The 16,452-nt window shown below is 46.0% G+C and overlaps 1 protein-coding gene across 1 annotated transcript in view; it reads left to right on the top strand.

Moving 5' to 3' along the window:
- The window catches only part of ADARB2 (adenosine deaminase RNA specific B2 (inactive)), a 133,573-nt gene that overhangs the window by 16,722 nt on the left and 100,399 nt on the right, over positions 1-16,452 (top strand). Inside the window, exons 2-3 of the mRNA XM_045162569.1 lie at positions 7,155-7,206; positions 7,289-7,501. Of these exons, the coding sequence (XP_045018504.1) occupies positions 7,155-7,206; positions 7,289-7,501 (265 nt within the window). The remainder of the gene's footprint in view (positions 1-7,154; positions 7,207-7,288; positions 7,502-16,452) is intronic.

Below are 16,452 nucleotides of genomic sequence, written 5' to 3'. Positions count from 1 at the left end.
AAAAACTGTGTATTTTAGACACAACAGACATTGATCTCTGTTGCCTGAAAATTCATGCAGCAACCTCCTCGTCTGCCTGGGAAGGCGTTTCTAAGACTCACTCCAGGGGCCTTTACGCCCTGAGATGAAGCACAAATACACAATGATGCACCATCGTGGCCAGCCTCACCCACCCTCTCACCCGCGCATCCGCCCTACCATTGCGCTCACGGTGCTGTTGGATCCACTTTCTCAGGCGTAGACACCGAATCTCGTTAATCTCAGTGGTCTCCTTACCTGTCACACGGGAGATGCCCACTATGTTTGTTGAGCTCTTAGACTGAATTGCTTTCATCGAGGGCAAGATGATGACTGTGTATTGAATTACAGCATAAATAAACTTGATTTGTAATCGTCTAAATGACCACAAGCAAAGACGACTGCTTTGTTCAAATGGCGGTATCTGGAGGCCGCTGTTCAGGGAAGAATGATGGCTAACAGGGAGGTGTGGGCACTGTCCTTGGTCCTGCCTCGTTCGGTGTTTTTGCATGTGGAAATAAATCATAAATTCCTGAAGGCACACACACCTGGAAGCAGAGGCAGTGTAGTGGTTGTTAGAACGGGAGTGCAAACTGCAATAAATAGATCGAGCAACACAAAGCTTGACAAGAGACCCATCCCCACAAAATGAAAACCAGAACAAGAACAATTAGTTTTCTCCTGCTAATTGAAGACATAGAATTCCCTAGGGTGTATTTTACAGGGATGCAGATTACAATAATGTAAGAAAGCCTTCTGGAGCACTCTGAGTGTGGGGTGAAGCGTTTGTGGAAGTGAGCTCACATTCTTCGGATGCTGGAAAGTCCTCCTTTGGGACATTCGGCAGCAGGTGCGAGGCCACTGAGAAATGTATCTTATGGGTTCTCCTTTCTATGGTTCTTAGAAGCAATTTGCACAATAGAGTTGGCCTATATTTCTGCCATGCCATTATGACATAAACTTTATTTTAAAAATTGGTGTTCTAGAGTTAATAGTGAAATGATGTGTTTATAATAAATCTTGGCTGTTACAAAGCTCCTTTAAATGTAAGTGGGATTCCTGCAGGATTGTGAAAAGAATACACTTTTAATGCTATTTTGAGGTAGTCGTGATTTTAAGTTGCTGCTTTTCAATCTAAATATAAAGTTATGTTCATTCAGCTTCAACCTTTCAGTGACCTTTGTTACATATCATTTGTTATTCCTACAGTGCCTGTTGTTACCCCTACAGGGCTTTCCTGGTGGCTCAGACAGTAAAGAATCTGCCTGTAATGCAAGATATCTGGGTTCAATCCCTGAGTCAGGAAGATCCCCTGGAGAAGATCCCCTGGAGAAGGGAATGGCTACCCACTCTAGTATTCTTGCCTGGAGAATCCCATGGACAGAGGAGCCTGGTGGGCTACAGTCCATGGGGTCGCAAAGAGTTGGACAAGACTAAGTGACTAACATTTTCACTTGCACAGTGCCTGTAGTGTAGAGCAATGCATATATGCATCAATAATATTTTGGCTTATAATTTCCAATCACTGGAGTTGGAAAGATATATGTATTACATTTCAGATATTGGTAATCAATACCCCTTTGATAAAAATAGATACACACCTAATGCCCTTTGAACGTGGTTGCATCGGAAATAGTTGTGGTTATCTGAGTTATATTGCTGCAAACAAAAATGGTTTGGGGAGATGGCTTAGGATATCTTTCCTGCTAAAGGGACTATTTCAGAAAGTCTGAAACATGAACTTGAAGGGACCTTCCAGCGCTACATATCCACAGCTCTCTGGCTGCCTTGCCGACATCCAGACTCCTCACCCTCACATATCCATCCATGTAAAGCGCATTTGCTTCACCCAGACTGCTCCTCATTCCCCATTCAAGTCCCATCCATGCTTATCTCCAAGTGCCATACCATACTGTTTCAACTAGTGCAGCTTTGTGACATATTTTGAAATCAAAAAGTGTTACTTCCCTGTTTGTTTTTCTTTCTCAAGAAAAGTTACTTTGGCTATTTGAGGTTTTTTGTGCTTCCTAGGAATTTTAGGATTTTTAACAATTTTCTGTAAAAAATGCCATTGGGATTTTGATAGAGATTGCATTGACTATGTAGATTACTTTGGCTAGTATAGCTATTTTAACAATATTGTCTTTCAGTCCATAAACATGGGAAGTTGTCCCATTTATTTGTGTCTTCTTCAATTTCTCTCATCAGGGATTTGCACTTTTCAGTGTACATGTCTCTTACATACTTGGTTAAGTTTATTTTTAAGTATTTTATTCTTTTGAACATACATGGCCTTGGTTTTTTAGTTTCCTCCTTGGTTAGTTCATTCTTCATGTACAGAAAAATGACAGATATCTGTATACTGAGTTTGTATCCTGCAAATTTACTGAATTTATTTATTACTTAGTTTTTTTGTGGAGTCTTCAGGATTTTCTACATATAAGATCATGCTATCTTTAAACAGAAAATTTTACTTATCTAATTGCTCTGGTTAGGACTTCCCCACTATGTTGACTAGAAGTGGCAAGAGCGGGCATCCTTGCCTTATTCCTGATGTTAGAGGAAAAGTTTTCAACTCTTCACCATTGAATTTGGCATTAGCTATGCTCCTGTCGTGCATGACCTTTATTATTTTGAATTAAATCTCTTCTGTTCTTAGTTTGTTTAACTTTTATTATGAACAGATTTTTTATTTTGTCATATACTTTTTTCACATCTACTGAGATAATCATATTTTTATCCTTCATTCTGTGAATGTGAATGTGCTATATCACTGTTATTGATTTGCATATATTGAACCATCATTACATCTCAGAGATAAATCCCATTTGATCATGGTGTACAATCTTTTTACTATGCTTTCTTCTTCAATTCTCTAGTATTTTATTGAGAATTTTTACATCTATATTCATCAGGGATATTGGATATTGGATTTTCTTGCAGGATCTTTGTCTGGCTTTGGCATTAGGGTAATGTTGGCCTCATCTGGAGAAATGTTCCTTCTTCATCAGTTTTTTGGAAGAGTTGAAGATTTGATGCAGCCTTATTCACAATAGCCAAAATATGGAAACAATCTAAATGTCTGCCAATGGGTGAATAGATAAAGAAAATGTGCATATACATACAATAGAATCTTATTCAGTCTTTAAAAGGAAGGATATCTTGCCATGTGCAACAGCTCAGATGAACTTTGAAGACATTACGCTGAGTGAAACAAGCTAGTCACAGAAAGACAAGTACTGCATGATCCCATTATATGAGGTCATCAGATGCTCAAAGCAGAGAGTAAAATGGTGGTTTCTAAGGGCTGGGAGTAATTTTCCTTCAAAAGGTATAAAATTTAAGTTAGGAAAGATGACTAACTTCTCATTTCTACTGTGCAACACGGTATGTGTAGTTACAATACTGACTGTGCACTTAAAGTTTAAGACAGCAGGTCTCACATTGAATGTTCTTATCGCCAAGAACAGGAGCAGCAGAGGGAAGCGTGAAGGTGTAGGGTGCTTGCTATCCTGATGTGGTGATGGTTCCATGTGTATATGCATATCGCCACACTCATCAAATTGTGTGCATTAAGTACATCCAGACTCCTGTAAATCAATTATAACCCAATAAAGCTGTTTTTAAAATATGATACATACAGGAATGAATAAATTATAAATTAAGAAACTACTATCAAACCAATCAATTCAGTAAGGTACATCCATATTCTTGTGCTAATTGTTACCTCACTTGATCACCCCTCCTTGTTCCACAAATCTATTCTAGAGGTTTTCCTCCTTTGGGACTTCCCAATAAGCCAGCAAATTTAACTTCTATGAGAGCATGAAAGTGTGGTATTAAAATTGGTAACCATCAATTAAATAAAATTTGGAGTAGCTAATGGTTTTCAAAACTATTTTCACTTTTAAAAGATAAATTCTAAGATCAGAATACTAAATAATAATAATAATAATTCCGAATTAGGCAAGGGACTAAAGATGACATAAGATATGACCACTAAATATTATCTGAAAACTTTGCGTTTTGCCAACAAAAGGAAGGTTGTGACATAGTAACCTCACACAGGTAACAGCACATTCTAGACTCGAGGAGCAGCAAGAGGCCCTTGGCCACACGTGTGCTGTGGAAGCTTTCAGGTTACAGCCCGCTGGAGTCCAGGCTCTCATAGAAACACCTCTTACGGTGCCGGCATCAGCCAAGGAGGGAGGAAAGGTTTGGACACAGCTCCTCATGGGCCCTCAGACGTGGCTGGTGTTTCCACCTTCCCCCAACCCCTCAGCTGGCTGCCTCCTCCCTCCCAAAGCATCTGGATGCTGCTGTGAGATTGTCTAGCAGTGGATCTGCCCAGATGGGAAGGGTAGACGTCAGATGGAGAGACCTGGTCAACCCACAGCACCAGGGAAGGTGGCAGCTCCCCTGCAGACCTGGAGCAAGAGGCCCACCAAGAAGACTGGCCTTCACTCCTTGGGGTCATGGACAGTCCATCTCCAGCCTCCATCTGAGACCAGTTCCCACAACGGACTCAACAGGCAACGGGGCCTGACTTTATTTTCTTGGTGCCATTTTTCTTCTACTTTTCAGCTTCATAAATACTTGCATTTTCAAGTGATAATGTTATTTTAGAGGGAAAAGCTCAGGAAAAAGGACGGAATTGATCCTGACAATCTTGCCCGGATGACAGGCTAAACGCATGCTGGCTGAGCAGTGCCTGCTGTCGGTGCCGGCCTGGAACGTGGCCCATCAGAGCCCAACTTGGATCCCACTGTGATTGCAGGAGGAGGGCAGTCCCTGCACAGGAGCACTTACAATGACAGCAGAGGGATGACATTACCTGGCCGCCACATCGCAGACGGACAGCTCTCATTTCATGAAGAGGGCCCGGTGTGGTGGCAGAGCCAGCTCCCCGCGAGCTTAATGTGCTTTTAGATAAAAAGCTCATGGTGGAATAAAGGGACTGGATGGAGACTGTGCCGTCCGCCAACACAAACATTTGTGTTTATTTTCCCAGAGCACAGAGCGCCAGAACTGTATCAGAAACACTGGCGATGCCCATTCTGAGTTCGACTTGCCGACCTGGAAACAGAGCTGGCCAGCACATGTTGGCTCCCTGGGCCCCCGCAGAGGGCTCAGTGCCCACGCGAGGTGTCAGAGCCCCCCTAATCCTCCTCTCGCTCGGGCACCAGTAGCGGAGGCTCCGTGGCAATGACGTTGCTGTGACCGGCACAGAGATGGTTGGAACCGCTCCCGAGGTACCATCCAAGCTCAGGCTAATTCTCAGGGCCTGAAAAGGATGAGGTTGTTTCTCACAAAGCTGCACAGGCCTTAATTAGTTCTTGAAAACCTAACCGAGTGTGTTTTTTTTGTTCGCTCAGAAAGATGCTGGCTCTGAAGCACAGACAGGAGCTTGAAACCCAGTGACATCTTTTCACACAGACTCTCTTCCCGAGTCCTGAGCCTCTCCATTTGGTGCCAAGAGCTAAACTGATAGGCACTTAAACTGCTAAAGACAGACACAGACAGAAACTAGCGTAACTCTCACGTGGTGGACATAAACCCAGATGCTCTCCTGCTTTACAAGGGACTGTGGGAGATGGAGAGACTTGTGACTTGTCTTTTTGTTCCCTTAAAAGTGCACCTCAGACTTCCCTGGTGGTAAAATGGATAAGAGTTCACCTGCCAGTGCAGGAGACACAGGTTCCATCCCTGGTGCTGGAAGATTACACATGCTGCAGAGGGACGACGCCCGTGAGCCACAACTACTGAGCCTATGAGCCACATTACTGAGCCCATGAGTCACAACTACTGAACTCACAAGTCACAGCTACTGAGCCCATGCACCACAACTACTGAGCCCATGCACCCTAGGGCCTGTACTCAGCAACAAGAGAAGTTACCGCAATGAGAAGCCCCGAACCACAAGGAAAAGTGGCCCCCATGCAGTGTAACTACAGAAAGTCCATGTGCAACAATGAAGGCCCAGCGCAGCCAAAAAAAAAACTAACAAGTAAACAAAAAGCACTCTTTTAAAAAAGCAGGGGACACCTTGAGAGCACGAGTTGTTAATCTGGATGAATCCAGTGGTTTTAAGCCATGTTCTAAGGTAGACCTGAGCCGAAATCCCTCGCAGGCATTCAGGTTCAGAGAGAATCATTTCGTCAATTATAAAAAATAGAGTGGAACATTTGTTTATGATCTGCACCAGGAGAGAGTGAAGGCCTTTCATTAATCAGACGTAAAATGACTCATTACTGACATGAGTGTGCCTGTTAACTGCGTTCAGAGGGAGAAACCACATAACCCTACAGGGCTGTCACTCGCGTGCCTGAGGGGGACAATGGTCCCGAAAGGGAACAGTGATCTCTGAGGAGGAAGAGGGTGCCCCCTCAGGCCCAGGGTCTCCCCTCCAGGCCTAGGGTCTCTCCTCCAGGCCCAGGGTCTCCTCTAAGCTTAGGGTCTCTCCTCCAGGCCTAAGGTCTCTCCTCCAGGCCCAGGGTCTCCTCTAAGCTTAGGGTCTCTTCTCCAGGCCCAGGGTCTCTCCTCCAGGCCCAGGTCTCTCCTCCAGGCCCAGGGTCTCTCCTCCAGGCCCAGGGTCTCTCCTCCAGGCCCAGGGTCTCCTCCAGGCCCAGGGTCTCTCCTCCAGGCCCAGGGTTTCCTCCAGGCCCAAGGTCTCTACTCCAGGCCCAGGGTCTCTCCTCCTGGCCCAGGGTCTCTCCTCCAGGCCCAGGGTCTCTCCTCCAGGCCCAGGGTCTCCTCCAGGTCCAGGGTCTCTCCTCCAGGCCCAGGGTCTCTCCTCCAGGCCCAGGGACCCTCCTCCAGGCCCAGGGTCTCCTCCAGGCCCAGTGACTCTCCTCCAGCCCCAGGGTCACCGTCCAGGCCTTGCCCAGTGCCAGGCAGTTTCCCACAGCTGACAGGGATGCCCCGCGGGGGTGGGAGGCAGGGGGTGCAGGAAGCAGGGCTGAATGGGCATGTCACCACTTGCACATTAGACACACGGGCACCTACAGGGCAGGTGGCCTCCACTACTCATTATAAATGGTGTTTACAAGTCATCTCACTCCTCCTGTGCATGAGTGGCTGTGTTTACACACGCACACATGCAGGGTCATCCTCTGTCCCACACTCCTGCCTCCCAGCTGCCGGTCTGCACTGTCACCACCAGTCTCTGGTCATGCTGCGGCCCCAGCAGTTAGCAGAGGCGTGTTTACACAGCCATCCGGCTCGGCTGGAAGCTGTGATGGTTTGTACGGGACACGGGCCTTGTCCACAGGGGCTATAACAAACGCACAGGCCTGGCAGCTCATCAACAGCACACGCTGCTCCTTGCGGTCCAGCGGGTGGAGTCCAAGGCCAGATACTGGCAAGTTCCTTGTCGTCACCTGGAGGCTGGGCGGCGGCCCTGTGGTCCCATCCTGGGGGCTCTACCCCGCAACTTACTGACCTCCCGGGGCCAGACCTCTGACGCCATCCCCTGGGGCTCAGGGTCAGCACATGAATCTGGGGAACATTAACCCTCAGGCCACAGCTCCCATTCACAGGAGGTTTTACGGGGACAATTAGCCAGCATGAAACTCCACACACAAACACACACATACACACACACTCTCACACACACAAATAAACACACATGAGCACGTGGACAGAGGGGCCACCAGAGCCCCCAGAGGCTGTCACAGAGACTGAGGAAGAAGCAGGTTACAGATAGAGGAGAGGGGCCACTGGCAGGAAAATGTGGGTCTGGAAAGCTGGAAGAAAGCCTGAATAGGTTTGCTTTGGAAATTAGAATCCCGATGGCAAAGTAACTATAAAATAAGCTCAAAATCATCCACGCTCTTTCAAGGGGAAAAAAATGATTTAGAAACTCACCTTGGTGCTTAATTAGGACAATTATTTAAAGTCGATCAGAGGCCAGGGAATGCATGAGAGATCCAAATCCCTCTTAAAAACACACTTTTCCTCATCAGGGAAAACTTCTTTTAAAAAATTATAGGCAGGAAGAGAATTAGATAAATTGCCCTTGAAATTTCTCCATTTTCATTTGGTGGGAGATAAATTCTTAGCTCTCTGTTAAAGGGATTATGAGTGGATGCTCCTGTCCTCGCCCTGGGAAGGACTGTAATTACAGGGACCATATTTTCTGAACCAAACACCAGGACAGCTGACCTGACAAGTACACGTGTATTTGTGAAGACAGTGGGATGAGATATTTGAAATGGAAAATGGCCCACAAGCACCAGGGCTGTAGCGAGCAGAAATAACCTGGTTTTCGGGCCGTCTTCATGACGTCACTGGTGCAGCACTTCCTCGTCAGCGTTTAAAACTTAAGATTGCCTCTGAAATTGCCTCCTCGCAGCCTCATCCATGGCACAAAACGGATTCTGATCTTAAAGGAGCCAATTCAGCTGAGTCAAAATAACCACTTTTCCATCTTAGGAAAGATTATCAGAGCAACACAGTATATAATGTCCAAACTAGCGTGTTAATGTGACCATAAAGCCCATCAGCATATTGTACACAGAAGTGCCTCTTTGACATTTGGTCCACTGCGTGTCGGGGTCTATCCCACTTTAAGCAGATCTGATATGAAATTTTAGAAACTGTATATTAAGGAGTGACTATGCATTGATAGACAGCACCTCATTTCACACAGCTTCCTCCACGAGGCTCTCTTGGTGAGATTGCTCATCAGGTTAGTATTGACATGATTATCGGCGAAGGAGGGAGTCAGGAGATGTGAGCCAAGAACGCCTTGGCCAGTGGAGGCCCCATGAGCACGGAGACCAGGCCTGAGGCTGTGGCATGAGGCCGTATGGGGAGGACGCCAGACTGTTCTGGAGGGCAGGTGAGGGTGCCCTGGCGATTAACTGGAGACCCAAGCAAAGTGGTGGCCCCTTCTGGGGGCTGGACGGAAAGAGAACCTCCTGGGAGCCTGGCTGTTGGCAGGGGGGTCCGTGTTGGGGTGATGCCAGGGTGGGGAACTTCTGGTGGGCTGTGATGAGTGCCCCAGATGAGCTCAAATGGCAGATGATCACCGTCTCCAGGCCTGGAGGCTGGGGTCTGGGGTTTGGACCTGGAATGGGAGACGTTCAAGCAGGTTTGCAAGCAGGGAAGAGGAGGAGGGTAGGCAGAGCCCAGGACACAGCTGATGCTGGTGGGCACCTTGGGGTGATGGTCCAGAAGCAATCCTGACCAGGCGCTGCTGGAATCGATGAGTCAGCTGTTCGGCTGAGTTCGGGGTCAGGTGTTTCCTGGAGAGACAACAAGACTGGCAGGGAACAAACAGGTTCTGTTCTCACTGGCGGAGGAGACCTGCGAAGTCCTCCAAGCTTTCTCTCCAAATAGTCCCTGGGGAAATTAGGTAAAAGCCATGTTTCACTGCTTTGAAACATTTGGTTGTGCATGAAATTATACAGTTCCTTCAGCTCTTTTGTTACTTTGCCAGGAAAAGGCACACACACATTGACAACAAAATTATTTATTCTAAATGTCCTGTTACAAATGAAAACTTGCAACCATTTATGGTGAGCTGGTCAGTTTATGAACTGGTACAATCCTTTAAGTGAGAGGTATCAAAGAAAAAAGAATTCTTTTAGCTTAAGGGTTTGTGTTTGCATTTATATAACGTGTTTGTGTGGTGGTAGCTGAGATGGGGGAATAGTTTCCTTACACAAATATCACTTGCTTTTAGTAAATTCTGTAGCCGGATGACCAGGAAATAGTTTTGTATCCATTAAAAAGTTCAGAAATAAACAATCATAAAATATCTGATTCCCTAAAAAATAGTAGTAAGAATATTCATTTTTAAAGCATTAACAATCCCAATTAAAAAAGCTTTTATGATGCTGTGAAAAAATTGGATCCAAATGTTAAACTTTTTCAGAAAGTAAAAAGGCAGACCCCAAACATAGTGCTCATTCTGACCAGAGCGTTTGTTGTTGTTCAGTTACTAAGTTGTGTCTGACTCCTTGTGACCCCATGGACCGCAGCACACCAGAATTCCCTGAGCTTAACTTTCCATTAAATAAAAAAAACAGCAATAGTTTTTATCTATGCATGATTGTTCAATCATTGCCTCTGTTTTCTTTTTTAAAAGTTTTTTTTTTTTGGATTTTCGTTTTTTGTCCATCCACTTAGCTGGTTAGTCCACAGACACATCGGTCATTCAATATCATCAAAGTCTGAATTAGCCAGCACCCTGAGACAGTAAATCTCTATTTCCTAATTATTTTGCTCATCATAATCGTTATAAGTTAATATTTTAAATTCAGAGAGTGACTATTTTTAAATACATAACAAATGGGGAAACTTCTCCCAGGTGGCGCCTGACTTTCATCTGGCAAAGAACACAGAGGCATCTGGTCCTTGACAAACCACCTCCTTCTCAGCTGCGGTCCTTCCTCATGGACGTCTGTGGATGCACGCACACAGCAGCAGCACGTAGTCTGCTTGTAAATAAACTGTACCTGCGAAAATCACGTAGTTCAGGGACCGTGGAGCCACTCTTTTTTGCACAGAGGAAGAAAAGCAGTTGAAGCCTTGACTCCAGGGCTGAGTTTTGTCAGGAAAGTTTGATGTGACTGAAATCACGTAGAGCTTCCTCTGCTGTTGGTTGATATGGAAATACGGGGTGGACTGAATTCCTGCAGAGCTTTAGGAGACAGAATGGAATTGCTCATGAATCTTGGTCTCATCTCTTTCTTTAATTGTTATAAAATACACGTAACGTAATGTCCCATCTTAACCACTTACCCTGCCACGCGTCCATCACCACCGTCCATCCACAGAAACCCTTCATCTTCCCAAACTGAGACCCTGTCCCGCTTACACACTCTCCTTCAGCACCTGTGACTGTCCATCTTTGTCTCTGTGACTTTGACTGTTCCAAGTATTAATAGCACGTGTACGTGTAATTGTGCAGCATTCTTTCCTGTTGGCTTATTTCACTTAGAAAGATGTTTTCAAGGATCACCCAAGTTGCAGCATGTGTCAAAATTCTCCTTTTAAGGAAATAGATTCCGCTGTACATATACACAGCATTTTGAATATCCATTCATGCATTGGGGTGATGGGTTGCTTCCAACTTTTGGCTTCTGTGAACATGATTGTATAAGTATTTCATAGAGTAGTCATTGCTCTGAGTTCATTTTACTCTTTCTCTGTCCCTTAAGGTAAAAAGTTAGATTATTTGAGATGCTTTCTTTTTGAAAGTACATGCTTACACTTGTAAATTTCCCTCATGGCACTGCTTTCTCAGCATCCCATGCATTTTGGTATGGCATGTTTTTGTTTCCATTTATCTCAAAATAATTTCTAATTTCTCTTGTGATTTTTTTTCTTTCATTTTTTGGTTGTTCCAGAGAGTATTCTTTAACTTCTACATGTCTGTGTATTTTATAATTTTCATCTGCTACTGACTCCTAGTTTTGTTCTATTGTGATCAAAAATGATGTTTTCCATGATTTCAGTCTTCTTAAATTTAATAATATCTGTTTTGTGCTCATTTGGGGAGAAGGTTCGATGTGTACTGGAGGAAAATGTGCGCTTTGCTGCCGGCAGGTGGGGTGTTCTGTTAGGCTCAGGTGGCTGCTGTGTTGTTCGAAGCCTCTGTCTGCTTATTGATCTTCTGTCTGGGGGCTCTGTCCATTATTGGAAAAGGAGCGTTGGTGTCTCCCACTATTATTGCAGGGATCCTGTTGCGCCCTTCAGTTCCGTCGATGTTTGTCAATATTTAGGAGCTCTGAGGTAAGTGTGGCCACCCCTGATCTCTTTTGGTCATGGCTGATGTGGAATCTCATCGTCAGTCCTTTCACCTTCAGCTCCTTTTTGTCCTGACATCTAAAGTGAGTCCCTTACAGACATTTGGTTGGATCCTATTTTTGTTTCGTTTTGCCTTTTTATCCATTTTGCCACTCTCTGTCTTTGGGGAGTTTAATCCACTTACACTGAAAGTAAGGACTGACAGGAAAGGATTTATTTCTGTCATTTTGCTATTCGCTTTCTGTATGTCTTACAGTTTTCTTCCTCATTTCCTACCTTACTGCATTCCTTTGTGTTTAGTTGATTTTTCAGAGTGACAACTTCTTGTTCCCTCCTCGCTTCCCTTGCTGTATATTTCATAAATACTTTCGTTGTAGTTACCATGGGAATTACGTAAAACATCCTAAAGTCATAAGAGTCTATTTTAAATGGAAAACTTAGCTCCAATGACATACAAAAATTCTACTGTTATGTCACTTCACCCTCCACACTTTGTTATTGATGTCATAAATCGTGTCTTTCTGTATTGTGTACCGATTGTTGTTGTTCCGTTGTTAAGTCCTTAGCATTTACTTCAGGGAAGGTCTATCGGTAAAGAAGTCTTTCAGTTTTCATTTATCTGAAAATGTCTTCATTTCTTCCTCATTTCTGAAGGACAATTTTTTGGATGTAGAATTACTGGCTGGCAGTTGTCCTGGCCCAGGTGAGACAGAGACCAGCTGCTTCCAGATGAGTCAGAGCATCGCAAGCAACTTCCTCTCTTCTCCTCCTGTCTGAAACAGGAGCCTGTGGCTCCTTGCTCATACTGCATGCTGCATAGCAGGGACAGGACACGAGTGAGCAGAACACCATAGAACTCCCCCTGCTGTGGGCTCAGCTTCTGGCCTGAGCCTCTGCCCAGCTACCGGGGATCCTGGTCACTGCAGCTCCCGCAGAGCTGCTTCAGTCGGTCTGTCGTTGCTCACTTAGTGTTTTGTGGGGCACAGAGCTCGGCGGTCCCCAGTCTTGCTGACATCATTCCTCCAGGGTGAACATAAGATGACACAGAGTGGTTCTCAGAGTGGGGTCCTGAGCGGCAAGGCCAGCATCAGCAGGACGCCCAGGAGTGAAGGCTGTCTGCTCCACTGACTCAGATGCTCAGGGCTGGGATTCTAGAGCATCAGTCTCTCAGAAATTCTTTCAGTTCAGTCGCTCAGTCGTATCTGACTCTTTGTGACCTCATGGACTGCAGCATGCCAGGTCTCCCTGTCCATCACCAACTCCTAGGGTTTACTCAAACCCATGTCCATTGAGTCGGTGATGCCATCCAACCATCTCATCCTCTGTCATCCCCTTCTCCTCCCACCTTCAACCTTTTCCAGCATCAGGGTCTTTTCAAATGAGTGAGTTCTTCATATCACGTGGCCAAAGTATTGGAGTTTCAGCTTCAACATCAGTCCTTCCAATGAATATTCAGAACTGATTTCCTTTAGGGTTGATTGACTGGTTTGATCTCCTTGCAGTCCAAGGGACTCTCAAGAATCTTCTCCAACACCACAGTTCAAAAGCATCAATTCTTCGGTGCTCAGCCTTCTTTATGGTTCAACTCTCACATCCATACATGACTACTGGAAAAACCATAGCTTTGACTAGACAAATCTTTGTTGGCAAAGTTATGTCTCTGCTTTTTAATAAGCTGTCTAGGTTGGTCATAACTTTTCTTCCAAGGAGCAAGGGTCTTTCAATTTTATGGCTGCAGTCACCATCTGCACTGATTTTGGAGCCCAAGAAAATAAAGTCTCTCACTGTTTCCACTGTTTCCCCATCTATTTCCCATGAAGTGATGGGACCAGATGCCATGATCTTAGTTTTCTGAATGTTGAGCTTTAAGCCAACTGTTTTCACTTTCCTCTTTCATGTTCATCAAGAGGCTCTTTAGTTCTTTGCTTTCTGCCATAAGAGTGGTGTCATCTGTATATCTGAGGTTATTGATATTTCTCCCAGCAATCTTGATTCTTGCTTGTGCTTCATCCAGTCCAGGATTTCGCATGATGTGCTCTGCATACAAGTTAAATAAGCAGGGTGACAATATACAGTCTTGACGTACTTCTTCCCTGATTTGGAACTAGTGTGTAGTTCCATGTCCAGTTCTAACTGTTGCTTTTTGACCTGCATACAAATTTCTTAGGAGGCAGATCAAGTGGTCTGGTATTCCCATCTCTTGAAAAATTTTCCACAGTTTGTTGTGATCCACACAGTCAAAGGCTTTGGCATAGTCAATAAAGCAAAAGTAGATATTTTTCTGGAACTCTCTTGCTTTTTCGATGATCCAACGGATGTTGGTAATTTAGCCTAAGAAAAAGAGCCAGACAGCTATGGAAAGGAAAAAGTCCCGACTTACTCCTAAGTTACTCAAATGCAGACACAGATGTGTCTTCTGTGGGACCACGGACATAGGTTGGTACTTGGCGTCACAGCAGACCTGTGCTTTCACATTTGATATCTCCCTGGACTTGCTCAGTCATCATGGCGCCAGATTTATGCAGCTGAAAAGTCATCATCACACACAAAAGCGAACTCTGTTGTCTGACACAGGCAGCTCCTGTCTTCAAACACACCTCTCTGCTTGCAGGCCAAGCCCCCTCCCCCTCACACCTGCATCTGATAGCCGGGGGCAGCCCTGGGCCTCCACTCTCCCACTGTCTACAAACCCAGGCTTCTAACTTCATCCTCTTTTCATGCCTCTGTCCTTTAACAAACACCAAGATCATCTGTGACCTCTCTCTGAAAAGGAGACCAGATTCACTCTTCTCTGTGGGTCTGTGAGAGGAGGCTCAGCTCTCCTAGGCCCCTCACCGGGAACACAAAGAGCTCTGGTCCTCCTGCAGTGAGCTCATATCCCGCCAGGCCACTCCTCAATGTCCACCCACCCTCCCGGGCACGTGTGACCCTCACCACATGTCAGGCATGTCCTGTCCCCAGGCATGCATGTCCCCTCGCCCGATATCAGGCACGTCCACTCCTGGCACAGCCATGGCTCCCAGCCTGAGAGTGGAGCTTGGAGGCCACTCCGTTTTGGCTGAGACTGCAACCCCCATGTGACCTGTGAGCACCGATGGTCCACTGAGGAGGCCAGTAGGGCCCAGGGTTGGCTTTTCCCATCCTCAGAAGGTGACCGTTCCAGGCGTGCTGGGTTTCCTGTGTATAGCCATCCCTCACACAAAGACAGTGGGGGCCGGCTTCACCTCCCACATTTCACGGTGTCTCATGTGGTCTTATGAGGTGTTACCTGACACAAGTGTCTGTCAGGACTCTTTCCAGAAAATACTAGTTAAATGCAGCTGCAGGTTAGTCTTTCTGCTCATGTAGGAATGCTCACAGCTGAGAACATCATCACTTTCCAAACTTTGACAACAAGGCTTTTTTCATGCTTTTGCTTTTCTAGGACAGATTCTTAAGAACACACAGCAGACACTGTCAGCCCCTCTTTCTCAACACCCCATAACCTCTTCTGTGGGAGCATCTGACTCAGTGGGAATTTATATGGCAACAGCCAAGCACCCCAACTCCTACACCACTGTTAAGGAACCCACAATTAAGTCCTTGGGACTAGGGGGCAGGTTGTAGGTCATCTCCAGGGGTCCCCAGGGCTGAGCCCAGGGCCTTCTCCACCTCTGCTTCAGGGGTCAGGGGTCAGGGCTCCAGGGAGCACCTCTAGAATAAATCTACCTGCACACAGATCCACAGAATTCACTTTTGGGGAAATGTATGACCCTGGGTTCTTGTTCAGTCCCCTTAGAGATCAAATTCAAACTAGGGAAGAACCAGAAATGCCCAATAAAGGCAGGGTCAGAAACATGAGGCCCCACACCTAGGGCGGCAGGGAACCCGCCAGCCTGAAAGAGTGACCAGAGGTGTGGCCACCAGGATGGAGCCACCTGCAGCGCCAACCCCTTGGCCATGGCTGCAAAGTGCAAGGCCACGTCTAGGCAGGGGAGAGCAGGGTGGGCAGAGACCTTAGGGACACTCGTCCCCGAGACTGAGAAAGCCTGATATACATGGGACAGCAGACAAAAGGAGACAAATCATCACCAGAAGAAAAGTGGGCACAGAGCTGAGGATGGAGTTCAACATGAGGAGCCCCTCTCATGGTGAGGAGGGGGCCCTCTGCTCCCCTCCCCTGCGTGCCCAGCACAGAGTTTCCATCCACTCCCACGGCAGGAGGTCACCACTAGCATGCACCCTCCCTCCTGGCTCACACCCTCCACCAAGGTCAGCGAGATGCAATTAGAATGCTGAGGCCTCCTGTCCACACCCTTGGCTCATTGAACTCACCCAGATGTTTTCTTTTCTACTCAGTGAAATGATGACATTATTAAAGGTTAATAGTTAAGGTTTTATCTAAATGAGGGATCGAGAAAGTTCTTAATTTAGCCACTGAGCACCTAATAGAAATGAAATTGGAACCGAGATTCTGACCATATTTCAATTTCATGGGAACTACTTTGCAGGAAGCACCCAGCACTAGGTCACTCTTTCCACACAATACCTTTCGTTTCTGCTAACCAGGACCTGACTTTGTGTGTCTCCATGAGGCTTCTCTTTGGGGAATTCTCTTTCACCAGGAATCTGACTTCTGCTCTGAGAATCCTTCGCTGCGGAATTGCTGGTGTGGAGGGCCCCAGGAGGAGTTAAGTG

The sequence above is a fragment of the Bubalus bubalis genome, chromosome 14 (assembly GCF_019923935.1).
Source record: "Bubalus bubalis isolate 160015118507 breed Murrah chromosome 14, NDDB_SH_1, whole genome shotgun sequence".
Taxonomy (NCBI): Eukaryota; Metazoa; Chordata; class Mammalia; order Artiodactyla; family Bovidae; genus Bubalus; species Bubalus bubalis.
Note: the sequence above shows the minus strand (reverse complement) of the source record. Positions and strands in the feature narration are given on the sequence as shown.